The sequence below is a fragment of the Rutidosis leptorrhynchoides genome, chromosome 1 (assembly GCF_046630445.1).
Source record: "Rutidosis leptorrhynchoides isolate AG116_Rl617_1_P2 chromosome 1, CSIRO_AGI_Rlap_v1, whole genome shotgun sequence".
Taxonomy (NCBI): Eukaryota; Viridiplantae; Streptophyta; class Magnoliopsida; order Asterales; family Asteraceae; genus Rutidosis; species Rutidosis leptorrhynchoides.
The window spans coordinates 451,960,206-451,973,436 of NC_092333.1; the positions used below are offsets into that span (position 1 = coordinate 451,960,206).

Here is a 13,231-nt window from a genome sequence, read left to right on the forward strand (position 1 = left end):
GTTCTAGAAAGTGAAACCCTGTTAAAAATTCTCTGTCAATATTAAAATATTGCATACCTATCCCTTTAATTACTTAAATGTTCTATGTTTTACTTATTATAAACCAATATATCACCACTTGTCATTAGGGTTGACTTTAAGTGAACTTTGATCCCACATTATCGATAAACGTACAAAAATACGAACTTGAGTTATACTTGCTGCTCACCCTATTCAAAAACTCCATTTATATGTTATATAGAGTTCTTATCAACTATATTGAAAAAAAAAAAAAAAAAAACAAAACTGTATTAACCCTTAAAATAGAAGATCATTCAAGTTTTGGGCTTTTAATGGTCTAGACTTGTAGGCCACTTATAATTTTATTTTTTTTGCTTTATAAAAAGGAGATGTGGAAAAACCCTAATCAATCTTAAAACAATTTCCACAAATCCCTTCATATAACCTAACCTTATCATGCCAACTCATAATCTTAATTAACCAAACCATAGTTAGATACAATACCTTCAAAAATACAAAGCATTCTCCACACTTTTTGTATATTTCTCCAAAAGAGAAAAAAAAAAAAAATCCCTAATCTCTCTCCCCCAACAAAAACCAACCCAAAGTTGAAAGAAGTCTACAAAGAATGTAACAGAGGATAAAAAATAAAGGCCTACCACTCCACAAAATACTGGTACTCTTTCACTTTCACACAATCAAACATTAAACAAATTTAATTTTGATTATTTTTCTCATTATTTTCTCAAATCAACTGTTGAAAAATACACTGAAAAGTCTCACTCAAAACACAATCAAAATATGGTTTTTTTTTAGGGTAGGGACTATCTAAAGGTATACCTAAATTTTTTCCTATTTCCATGGCTTACATCAATTCCCATCTTCCCGCCAATTATTAGATTATACAATGATTTATACAACTTGTTTTTTTAATTTTTTTTTGTTTTCCTAAAGTTAGGATTTTGCATGTTTGTTCATTTACTTGTAGATCAAATAAATCAATACACATGTTTATGATATATACAAATTGTGATGATTATGTGATGTGTACTTAGGGTTTGTGAATTTTGTATCAATGGCAGGATCTACGAAGCTAACAGATGAATCTGCATTGGATTATTGTAAAACCCTATTAGGGTTTCGTACATTTGGGGTTTATTGTGTAAAATTGTTCAATAAATTTGCATTAAGCTACTTAATACAGCTCTGTTGTAGTTATTTTAGGTTTATTTCGAGTAATTGAAGCGATTTGTGCGAAAGTTTTGGGTTAATTTTTATGGATTTGGGACAGCTTTTTATGGAAGTTGATATAACAGATGAAAAGAATTTAGGGTTTAATGATGTTGGAATTAAAGTTTGTTGTGGCGGTGAAAAAAACGAAGTGTGTGTAGGTATCGAAGAAGAAAAAGAAGTAATTAGAAAGCGAAAAAAAGAGTGTTATTTGCCGTTATTGCATTGGGTGAAACACGTGGCGAAAAATCCTTGTGATCCTGCAATTGGATCGATACCCGAGAAGCCTAGTAAGTGGAAAGCTTATGGCAATGAGCATGTTTGGAAACAGGTTTTGTTGGCGAAAGAAGCAATGCGTTTGAAGGTTAACGATGATTCGAACGGTAAACAATCTGTGTGGCAGGTAACTCTGAGTTCTCTTAATATTTAATTATAAGTTATGATTATAAATTATAATTATAATTCACTTGTTGTTTACTTGTTTATATACTTTTGTGGTTATATGTATGATTTGTATATTTATATCTCACAATTTGGTTTGTGTTTTAGTATATCATGCTACTTGTAATGTTTGAAGTTACAATTATTAGTTATCCCTTTTTTGTTTTACTTATTGCTATTGAACTGATGGTGTTAAATGTACATGTGAATCAGAGATTATCATTAATTAATGCTTTAGTTCATAATAATATAATAGACTATTAGTGAGTCTTAGCTATTGATTTAATAAATATGCGCAATTGGTTATTATACTTCTACTCTTGCTACCTATGCTACGTACTCATCTAAACATACATAATGCAATACGAACCAATCGTTTATTTTCATATAATTTGGAAAAAGTTCTTTCTTTTGCCAAAAATAGAAAGTGGCTTTCCAAATTTCAACTTTTGGATTCTTAAATGATACACAGAGATTTTTCCTTTTGATAGAAGGCTCGAACTACTCAACTAGAGGTGGTAATTTCAACCCCTTTACCTTAGGTACAGGTCAAGTTGGGTTATATATCATTATGAATGGTTTAAATGGGTAACATGTTCAAGTACAGCTGGAAAAATCTTAATAAGGTTAAATGGTTTTGAAAGTCCCCTAAAGCGTGTCTTAATGCTTAATCGCTTATAATCCTTTAAGTCCTTTTTGGTATCAAGTTATTATTCTGATAAATAGTTATGTAATTATACTCGACAAGTTGTTTTTTTCTTTTTCTTTTTTGTTTATAAAATGTAGAAAAATGGATAAAAAATGTTGACGGGTCAGATGAACTTGACGTGATTCATCTGACTCACATTTAAAATTTTTCATTTTGACTGAATTAGTTATTTGACCTAGTTACCCAGTCAGTATTAGGCTTTCTTCTTTATTTTACTGTCCTTGACCTAACCCTAAAAACCCATTAAGCCTCGCGCTGTCTATTTTGTATTTTGGTTCTATGCTATTGTGATTTGTATTCATGTATCTAACCAATTTTATATCTTTTTTGAATCTATATGCCATTACTATTTGTGCATATACACCATGTCATTAATGATGAGAGTTTACTAATTATAGTAATAGAATAGAATGTGTATTGTGAAATGAACATTAATACAGCAGCAAATGCCAAGAAAAATAGTCAAAACAGTTGCGTCATACTTGGCTTGTATTGTTTCTATTAGATATTCGAGTTAAGTTGCAAGTTTAGTCCCTCTGTTTATTCCCAACTATCGAGCTCAAAAGTTTCAAAACGCACACTTTTCGTCCTGCTTTACACCACATAGTTCTGTCATCAATCATATGCAGGTCAACAATTTACCTTTTTTTTTTTTGCAGAAGAAGCTAAAGATGCATCCAGACATGTACAACAACCAAACGAAGAACCCGAACTCGCGATGCAGCCAGAGGCTCGTTTCCGTTAAAGTCAATCAGTCAATGAATTTGTCTAGAAAATTGCTGGTTCGAGATTATTCCGAGTCGTCATCAACTGGGAGCCCAAGTGATGCAGACGACGCAGATTCATTCTGGGCCACTGATTACAGAAGAAAACGAATTCCATTGGGCCGTTCTTTTCAGGCCGAAGTACCTCAATGGGTTGATGTAAAACCTTATGAAAGTGAAACTAAATGGCTCGGTACTCGTATTTGGCCTCTCGAACCAACCGAAAAACGCAGCAGCTTGATTGAACGGGAACCAATTGGAAAAGGAAGACAAGGCTCGTGTGGGTGCCAAATTATGGGTTCGTTAGAATGCGTTAGATTTCATGTTGCTGAAAAAAGGTCTCGGGTCAAACTTGAACTTGGTACGGCTTTTTTAAAATGGAAATTCGATACGATAGGTGAAGACGTTTCTCTCAAATGGGATATGAATGAAGAAAAGATGTTTTCTAATATAATAAAGTTAAACCCGGAATCTTCAGGTAGGAGTTTTTGGGTTGAACTCGTGACGTATTTTAAGAACAAACCGAGGACCGTTCTTGTGAGCTACTATTTTAATGTCTACATGTTGCGACGTAGGGCCCACCAGAACCGGGCTGATCCAAGTAATATCGATAGTGATGATGATGAACTCGAGAAAGTTGGGAGTGGGCTGAATCAGTCTATTGCAGGTTCCACTTCATGCTCTCCAAAGAAAGTACATTTGAAATTTACATGAATTTTTTTTTTAGGTTTTTCGTTGTCGGTTTGGTGGATAGATTTAAACGTTGCGGTCCAAATTTTGAAGTGATGTGTTTATGGGTGTAAATGAAAAAGTGGCATAGGTTGAACGCTTTGAAGCTTGCATGGTTTTGGTACATTAATTGGAAAAATGTACCATTGTTTTGTTACTTTTCTTGCTTATTCACCAATTATCTTTTATTTCATGATACAGTTGAAATTTTTAGTGTGTAAACCGTCTGGTTGTACCGTTTTGTGCAGAGTTCTTGACCGGACAGGTGATTACGGTTTTGGAAAATTTCAAACCAAGCCGGACTGGGTTAGCTATATTATGGCAAATTAAGCCTGGCAAATGGATCGGGCTTGGTCGAGACTCGAATGAGTTTGGTCAAAACGGGTCATGGGTCGAAAGGGTCTCAAAATTCAAGTGTGTTGAACGGGTCGGGTCGAAACCCATTTTTTCTTTTAAACAATTATTAAAAAAAAATAAAAATTAAACAATATTTTTTTAGTTTTTGTATTACTTTTTATAAACACAAAATATTTTTCCTTTAAAAAAATTAATTTCAGGTTATTTTGTTTTATTGATTTTTGTAACATTTTTTTCCTATTTTTTTGGGTTTTTTATTTTTTTATAAATATTTTTATTTTTCATATTGAAATGGGTTGAAAATGGGTTTTAATGGGTCTAAATGGACCTATTAGATTAACGGACTAAGAATGGGTCATATTGGACTCATTCTCTTTGTTTTCTCGAGACCCATTGGATCCAAATAGTTGACTCAATAGACCCATTTTTTGGTGTATGGGTCTTGAATGCCATGTATACGCCAGGCTGAAACTCTAAGATGTCTGGTTAAATAGGTTGAATTTCTTTTTTTTTCTTTTTTTAATCTTATACTTCTTACTATAATGACTGTTAAGCTTTTGTTCAAAAGAAGGAATGGTTTGATAATGTCGAATGAGGTTTTCAGTTTCAACTTCGAACCACCTTCCTTGATCGATTTTCGTAGTGCAGGACCTATCAAGAAATTGGTAAAAACCAAAAAAGACACTGCAAACATAATGTGTAGCTTATGAAAATACAACAATATTACCACCCGTATGTTAATTTGATCTTGGACGTATTGACACTCTGTATTCCTCACATCAATCTTCCGAATTTCGCCCAATCTGAATGTGTGACGATGGGCTCTGATCTGATAAGTAACGAACCAATTGTTTAGTCATGCACATCAACTGAGAATAAATACGTGGTAAATAAAAAACCAATAATAATATAGGTGTTACGTTACACCTTGTAATGAAATTCAACCCAACTCTATTTGATATGAGTTAATGCGGTTTTTTTTTTTTTTTTTTTTTTTTTTTTTTTTTTTTTTTTTTTTTGAAAGACGATTTTTTTTGGCAACTGTAGATCATTTATTTCAACGACCCTCGTTATTTGCACGTACCACACACGTTCGGGCGGAAACCCGAACCCGATCGACGGTACCCGGGAACACATCCATTCGGGCAGTGTTCCTGGGTAGAGGTCCGTGAACGAATCCGGTAAAACCTCCTATATGGTCAATATATACCATCATTATTGGTGTTCAATTGTTTTTAAAGAAAATCATGTCATCCCTAAGGATCGAACCCATGACCTCTCTCTATCCTATGACACAAAGTACATGCGTTACTTGGTAGTAAACGATTATTTGAATTGTATAGTTTTGAACACACTTTTTTGCCCAATTCACGTTAAGTTTTATTTTTATTTTCGCTATCTTGTACAAATGATATGATATATGATATAAGTTCCCCATTTGAAAACTTTTTTACATAATTTTTGACATAACCTATTTAAAAGGTGGAATTATTATCCGAAAAATTACACATAATTTCAGAAAATCTTATCAAAACATTATATCGAGATAAATATTTATCAAGCAACACACAAAATCACAAATCGCAAGGACCAACTTTTGATTTGCGTGTTTCCGAGAATACTTGCTGATTACAAAATCGTTAACTGATACAAACTTGGAACAATATCTGTAACAACCCGACTTTTTCCGTTAATTTATTTTAACGTCGTCATTTTTTTTTTTAAATAATATCTCTCGTTATCTAAATTCGTATCATCCGTTAATTAGCGTTATTAATAATTCCGTTATTTAATTTTAACATCTCTCGTTTACTCTAACGTTTTAAAATAATTCGTTTGGTTAATTGACGCACTCGCTTTTAAACTCGATGGACTAATGTTGTTAAGTGGACAAAGTTGTAACTAGTGGTTGACTAGTCAACCACCACCCTCCCACCATTCATTTTCTATTTTATTTTCTTTTCTCTTTTTCTCTCATTTCTTTCTTCCATTCTTATACCATTTTCTCCATTTACACAAATCCATCATCTAAATCATTTCAAGGAAGCTAGCATCAAAATAAATTGTACTTTTGTGATCCTTGCATTATCCTCTTCAATTTGGTACCAATTTCATAACTTGGGGTAAGCTTTTCAAAATCTCTAATTTTCATAAATTAGACCTTTAAACTTAAAAGTGTGTTAGCTAGTGTCTATGGCTCGAGTCTAACATGAATAGGTGATTTATTTGCTTGATCTTGTTATTTTGCATAAACTAGCATGAACTTGAAAACGGGTGTGTTTAATCTTGAGTTTTGGGTGATTTAATGTTGTTAAATGTTAAAGCTCATGTATTAAATGTGTTACTAGCATCATTAGCTTCGTTTTGGTATGTAGGTTGTGAAATGTCCCGTTCTTATTGATTAAAAACGTTCCATATTAATTGATTTCGTTGCGAGGTTTTGACCCCTATATGAGACGTTTTTCAAAGACTGCATTCATTTTTAAAACAAACCATAACCTTTATTTCATAAATAAAGGTTTAAAAAGCTTTACATAGATTATCAAATAATGATAATCTAAAATATCCTGTTTACATACGACCATAATGGTTTACAATACAAATATGTTACATCGAAATCAGTTTCTTGAATGCAGTTTTTACACAATATCATACAAACATGGACTCCAAATCTTGTCCTTATTTTAGTATGCAACAGCGGAAGCTCTTAGTATTCACCTGAGAATAAACATGCTTTAAACGTCAACAAAAATGTTGGTGAGTTATAGGTTTAACCTATATATATCAAATCGTAACAATGGACCACAAGATTTCATATTTCAATACACATCCCATACATAGAGATAAAAATCATTCATATGGTGAACACCTGGTAACCGACATTAACAAGATGCATATATAAGAATATCCCCATCATTCCGGGACACCCTTCGGATATGATATAAATTTCGAAGTACTAAAGCATCCGGTACTTTGGATGGGGTTTGTTAGGCCCAATAGATCTATCTTTAGGATTCGCGTCAATTAGGGTGTCTGTTCCCTAATTCTTAGATTACCAGACTTAATAAAAAGGGGCATATTCGATTTCGATAATTCAACCATAGAATGTAGTTTCACGTACTTGTGTTTATTTTGTAAATCATTTATAAAACCTGCATGTATTCTCATCCCAAAAATACTAGATTTTAAAGTGGGACTATAACTCACTTTCACAGATTTTTACTTCGTCGGGAAGTAAGACTTGGCCACTGGTTGATTCACGAACCTATAACAATATATACATATATATCAAAGTATGTTCAAAATATATTTACAACACTTTTAATATATTTTGATGTTTTAAGTTTATTAAGTCAGCTGTCCTCGTTAGTAACCTACAACTAGTTGTCCACAGTTAGATGTACAGAAATAAATCGATAAATATTATCTTGAATCAATCCACGACCCAGTGTATACGTATCTCAGTATTGATCACAACTCAAACTATATATATTTTGGAATCAACCTCAACCCTGTATAGCTAACTCCAACATTCACATATAGAGTGTCTATGGTTGTTCCGAAATATATATAGATGTGTCGACATGATATGTCGAAACATTGTATACGTGTCTATGGTATCTCAAGATTACATAATATACAATACAAGTTGATTAAGTTATGGTTGGAATAGATTTGTTACCAATTTTCACGTAGCTAAAATGAGAAAAATTATCCAATCTTGTTTTACCCATAACTTCTTCATTTTAAATCCGTTTTGAGTGAATCAAATTGTTATGGTTTCATATTGAACTCTATTTTATGAATCTAAACAGAAAAAGTATAGGTTTATAGTCGGAAAAATAAGTTACAAGTCGTTTTTGTAAAGGTAGTCATTTCAGTCGAAAGAACGACGTCTAGATGACCATTTTAGAAAACATACTTCCACTTTGAGTTTAATCATAATTTTTGGATATAGTTTCATGTTCATAATAAAAATCATTTTCCCAGAATACAACTTTTAAATCAAAGTTTATCATAGTTTTTAATTAACTAACCCAAAACAGCCCGCGGTGTTACTACGACGGCGTAAATCCGGTTTTACGGTGTTTTTCGTGTTTCCGGGTTTTAAATCATTAAGTTAGCATATCATATAGATATATAACATGTGTTTAGTTGATTTTAAAAGTCAAGTTAGAAGGATTAACTTTTATTTGCGAACAAGTTTAGAATTAACTAAACTATGTTCTAGTGATTACAAGTTTAAACCTTCGAATAAGATAGCTTTATATGTATGAATCGAATGATGTTATGAACATCATTACTACCTCAAGTTCCTTGGATAAACCTAATGGAAATGAGAAAAATGGATCTAGCTTCAAAGGATCCTTGGATGGCTTGAAAGTTCTTGAAGCAGAATCATGACACGAAAACAATTTCAAGTAAGATTTTCACTCGAAATAAGATTGTTATAGTTATAGAAATTGAATTAAAGTTTGAATATGATTATTACCTTGTATTAGAAAGATAACCTACTGTAATTAACAAAGGTTTCTTGATCTTGGATGATTATTTGGAATGGATTTAGAAAACTTGGAAGTAAACTTGCAATCTTGGAAGTATTCTTGATTTTATGAAACTAGAACTTTTGGAATTTATGAAGAACACTTAGAACTTGAAGATAGAACTTGAGAGAGATCAATTAGATGAAGAAAATTGAAGAATGAAAGTGTTTGTAGGTGTTTTTGGTCGTTGGTGTATGGATTAGATATAAAGGATATGTAATTTTGTTTTCATGTAAATAAGTCATGAATGATTACTCATATTTTTGTAATTTTATGAGATATTTCATGCTAGTTGCCAAATGATGGTTCCCACATGTGTTAGGTGACTCACATGGGCTGCTAATAGCTGATCATTGGAGTGTATATACCAATAGTACATACATCTAAAAGCTGTATATTGTACGAGTACGAATACGGGTGCATACGAGTAGAATTGTTGATGAAACTGAACGAGGATGTAATTGTAAGCATTTTTGTTAAGTAGAAGTATTTTGATAAGTGTCTTGAAGTCTTTCAAAAGTGTATGAATACATATTAAAACACTACATGTATATACATTTTAACTGAGTCGTTAAGTCATCGTTAGTCGTTACATGTAAATGTTGTTTTGAAACCTTTAGGTTAACGATCTTGTTGAATGTTGTTAACCCATTGTTTATTATAACAATTGAGATGTTAAATTGTTATATTATCATGATATTATGATATATAATATATCTTAGTATGATATATATACAGTTAAATGCCGTTACAACGATAATCGTTACATATATGTCTCGTTTCGAAATCATTAAGTTAGTAGTCTTATTTTTACATATGTATTTCATTGTTAATACACTTAATAATATATTTACTTATCATTTAACATAATTAACCAAGTGTATCAATATCTTAATATGATTCATATGTACCTAGTAAGACGTTGTTATAACGATAATCGTTATATATATCGTTTTCGAGTTTCTTAAATTAATAGTCTCATTTTTATGTATATAACTCATTGTTAAAATACCTAATGAGATACATACTTATAATAAAATCATGTTAACTATATATATAACCATATATATGTCATCGTATAGTTTTTACAAGTTTTAAAGTTTCATGAATCACCGGTCAACTTGGGTGGTCAATTGTCTATATGAAACCTATTTCAATTAATCAAGTCTTAACAAGTTTGATTGCTTAACATGTTGGAAACACTTAATCATGTAAATAACAATTTCGTTTAATATATATATAAACATGGAAAAGTTCAGGTCACTACAGTACCTACCCGTTAAATAAATTTTGTCCCGAAAATTTAAGCAGTTGGAGGTGTTGACGTATCTTCTGGAAATAAATGAGGGTATTTCTTCTTCATCTGATCTTCATGCTCCCTGGTGAACTCGGGTCCTCTACGAGCATTCCATCGAACCTTAACAATCGGTATCTTGTTTTGTTTAAGTCTCTTAACCTCACGATCCATTATTTCGACGGGTTCTTCAATGAATTGAAGTTTTTCATTGATTTGGATTTCGTCCAACGGAATAGTGAGATCTTCTTTAGCAAAACATTTCTTCAAATTTAAGACGTGGAAAGTGTTATGTACAGCCGCGAGTTGTTGAGGTAGCTCCAGTTGGTAAGCTACTGGTCCAACACGATCTATAATCTTGAATGGTCCAATGTACCTAGGATTTAGTTTCCCCCGTTTACCAAATCGAACAACGCCTTTCCAAGGTGAAACCTTAAGCATGACCATTTCTCCAATTTCGAACTCTATATCTTTTCTTTTACTGTCCGCGTAGCTCTTTTGTAGACTCTGGGCGGTTTTCAATCTTTGTTGAATTTGGATGATTTTCTCGGTAGTTTCTTGTATTATCTCCGGACCTGTAATCTGTCTATCCCCCACTTCATTCCAACAAATCGGAGACCTGAACTTTCTACCATAAAGTGCCTCAAACGGTGCCATCTCAATACTAGAATGATAACTATTGTTGTAGGAAAATTCTGCTAGCGGTAGGTGTCGATCCCAACTGTTTCCGAAATCAATAACACATACTCGTAGCATGTCTTCAAGCGTTTGTATCGTCCTTTCGCTCTGCCCATCAGTTTGTGGATGATAGGCAGTACTCATGTCTAGACGAGTTCCTAATGCTTGCTGTAATGTGTAGTGACCCGAACTTTTCCATGTTTATATATATTAATTGAGATTGATATTTACATGATTAAATGTTTCCAACATGTTAAGCAATCAAACTTGTTAAGACTTGATTAATTGAAATATGTTTCATATAGACAATTGACCACCCAAGTTGATCGGTGATTCACGAACGTTAAAACTTGTAAAAACTATATGATGACATATATATGGATATATATATATAGTTAACATGATACTATGATAAGAAAACATATCATAAAGTATATTAACAATGAACTACATATGTAAAAACAAGACTACTAACTTAATGATTTTTAAACGAGACATATATGTAACGATTATCGTTGTAAAGACATTTAATGTATATATATCATATTAAGAGATATTCATACATGATAATATCATGATAATATAATAATTTAAAATCTCATTTGATATTATAAACATTGGGTTAACAACATTTAACAAGATCGTTAACCTAAAGGTTTCAAAACAACACTTACATGTAACGACTAACGATGACTTAACGACTCAGTTAAAATGTATATACATGTAGTGTTTTAATATGTATTTATACACTTTTGAAAGACTTCAATACACTTATCAAAATACTTCTACTTAACAAAAATGCTTACAATTACATCCTCATTCAGTTTCATCAACAATTCTACTCGTATGCACCCGTATTCGTACTCGTACAATACACAGCTTTTAGATGTATGTACTATTGGTATATACACTCCAATGATCAGCTCTTAGCAGCCCATGTGAGTCACCTAACACATGTGGGAACCATCATTTGGCAACTAGCATGAAATATCTCATAAAATTACAAAAATATGAGTAATCATTCATGACTTATTTACATGAAAACAAAATTACATATCCTTTATATCTAATCCATACACCAACGACCAAAAACACCTACAAACACTTTCATTCTTCAATTTTCTTCATCTAATTGATCTCTCTCAATTTCTATCTTCAAGTTCTAAGTGTTCTTCATAAATTCCAAAAGTTCTAGTTTCATAAAATCAAGAATACTTTCAAGTTTGCTAGCTCACTTCCAATCTTGTAAGGTGATCATCCAACCTCAAGAAATCTTTGTTTCTTACAGTAGGTTATCATTCTAATACAAGGTAATAATCATATTCAAACTTTGGTTCAATTTCTATAACTATAACAATCTTATTTCAAGTGATGATCTTACTTGAACTTGTTTTCGTGTCATGATTCTGCTTCAAGAACTTCGAGCCATCCAAGGATCCATTGAAGCTAGATCCATTTTTCTCTTTTCCAGTAGGTTTATCCAAGGAAATTAAGGTAGTAATGATGTTCATAACATCATTCGATTCATACATATAAAGCTATCTTATTCGAAGGTTTAAAATTGTAATCACTAGAACATAGTTTAGTTAATTCTAAACTTGTTCGCAATCAAAAGTTAATACTTCTAACTTGACTTTTAAAATCAACTAAACATATGTTCTATATCTATATGATATGCTAACTTAATGATTTAAAACCTGGAAACACGAAAAACACCGTAAAACCGGATTTACGCCGTCGTAGTAACACCGCGGGCTGTTTTGGGTTAGTTAATTAAAAACTATGATAAACTTTGATTTAAAAGTTGTTATTCTGAGAAAATGATTTTTATTATGAACATGAAACTATATCCAAAAATTATGGTTAAACTCAAAGTGGAAGTATGTTTTCTAAAATGGTCATCTAGACGTCGTTCTTTCGACTGAAATGACTACCTTTACAAAAACGACTTGTAACTTATTTTTCCGACTATAAACCTATACTTTTTCTGTTTAGATTCATAAAATAGAGTTCAATATGAAACCATAGCAATTTGATTCACTCAAAACGGATTTAAAATGAAGAAGTTATGGGTAAAACAAGATTGGATAATTTTTCTCATTTTAGCTACGTGAAAATTGGTAACAAATCTATTCCAACCATAACTTAATCAACTTGTATTGTATATTATGTAATCTTGAGATACCATAGACACGTATACAATGTTTCGACCTATCATGTCGACACATCTATATATATTTCGGAACAACCATAGACACTCTATATGTGAATGTTGGAGTTAGCTATACAGGGTTGAGGTTGATTCCAAAATATATATAGTTTGAGTTGTGATCAATACTGAGATACGTATACACTGGGTCGTGGATTGATTCAAGATAATATTTATCGATTTATTTCTGTACATCTAACTGTGGACAACTAGTTGTAGGTTACTAACGAGGACAGCTGACTTAATAAACTTAAAACATCAAAATATATTAAAAGT

The 13,231-nt window shown here is 31.9% G+C and overlaps 1 protein-coding gene across 3 annotated transcripts; it reads left to right on the plus strand.

The window, feature by feature from the left end:
• Positions 1-562: 562 nt before the first annotated feature.
• Positions 563-4,010, plus strand: LOC139873292 (AT-rich interactive domain-containing protein 1-like). Of its 3 annotated transcripts, XM_071861241.1 has the most exons (4): positions 774-834; positions 1,083-1,633; positions 3,040-3,811; positions 3,899-4,005. In XM_071861241.1, exons 2-4 carry the CDS (start codon positions 1,277-1,279, stop codon positions 3,928-3,930), a joined length of 1,161 nt encoding a protein of 386 aa, XP_071717342.1. In that variant the 5' UTR covers positions 774-834; positions 1,083-1,276; the 3' UTR covers positions 3,931-4,005. The 3 variants fall into 3 exon arrangements, with proteins under 3 accessions (XP_071717336.1, XP_071717342.1, XP_071717329.1); XM_071861235.1 differs by lacking the exon at positions 774-834 and adding an exon at positions 563-676 and having other exon boundaries at positions 3,040-4,010; XM_071861228.1 differs by having other exon boundaries at positions 3,040-4,010.
• The last annotated feature ends 9,221 nt before the right edge of the window (positions 4,011-13,231 follow it).

What these genes read in the sequence shown, in the direction of transcription:
- LOC139873292 (XM_071861235.1), top strand. Translation starts at nt 1,277, where the DNA reads ATGGATTTGGGACAGCTTTTTATGGAAGTTGATATAACAGATGAAAAG. An exon ending in GTAAACAATCTGTGTGGCAG is followed by an intron (nt 1,634 to 3,039) that starts GTAACTCTGAGT and finishes TTTTTTTTGCAG; the next exon opens with AAGAAGCTAAAGATGCATCC.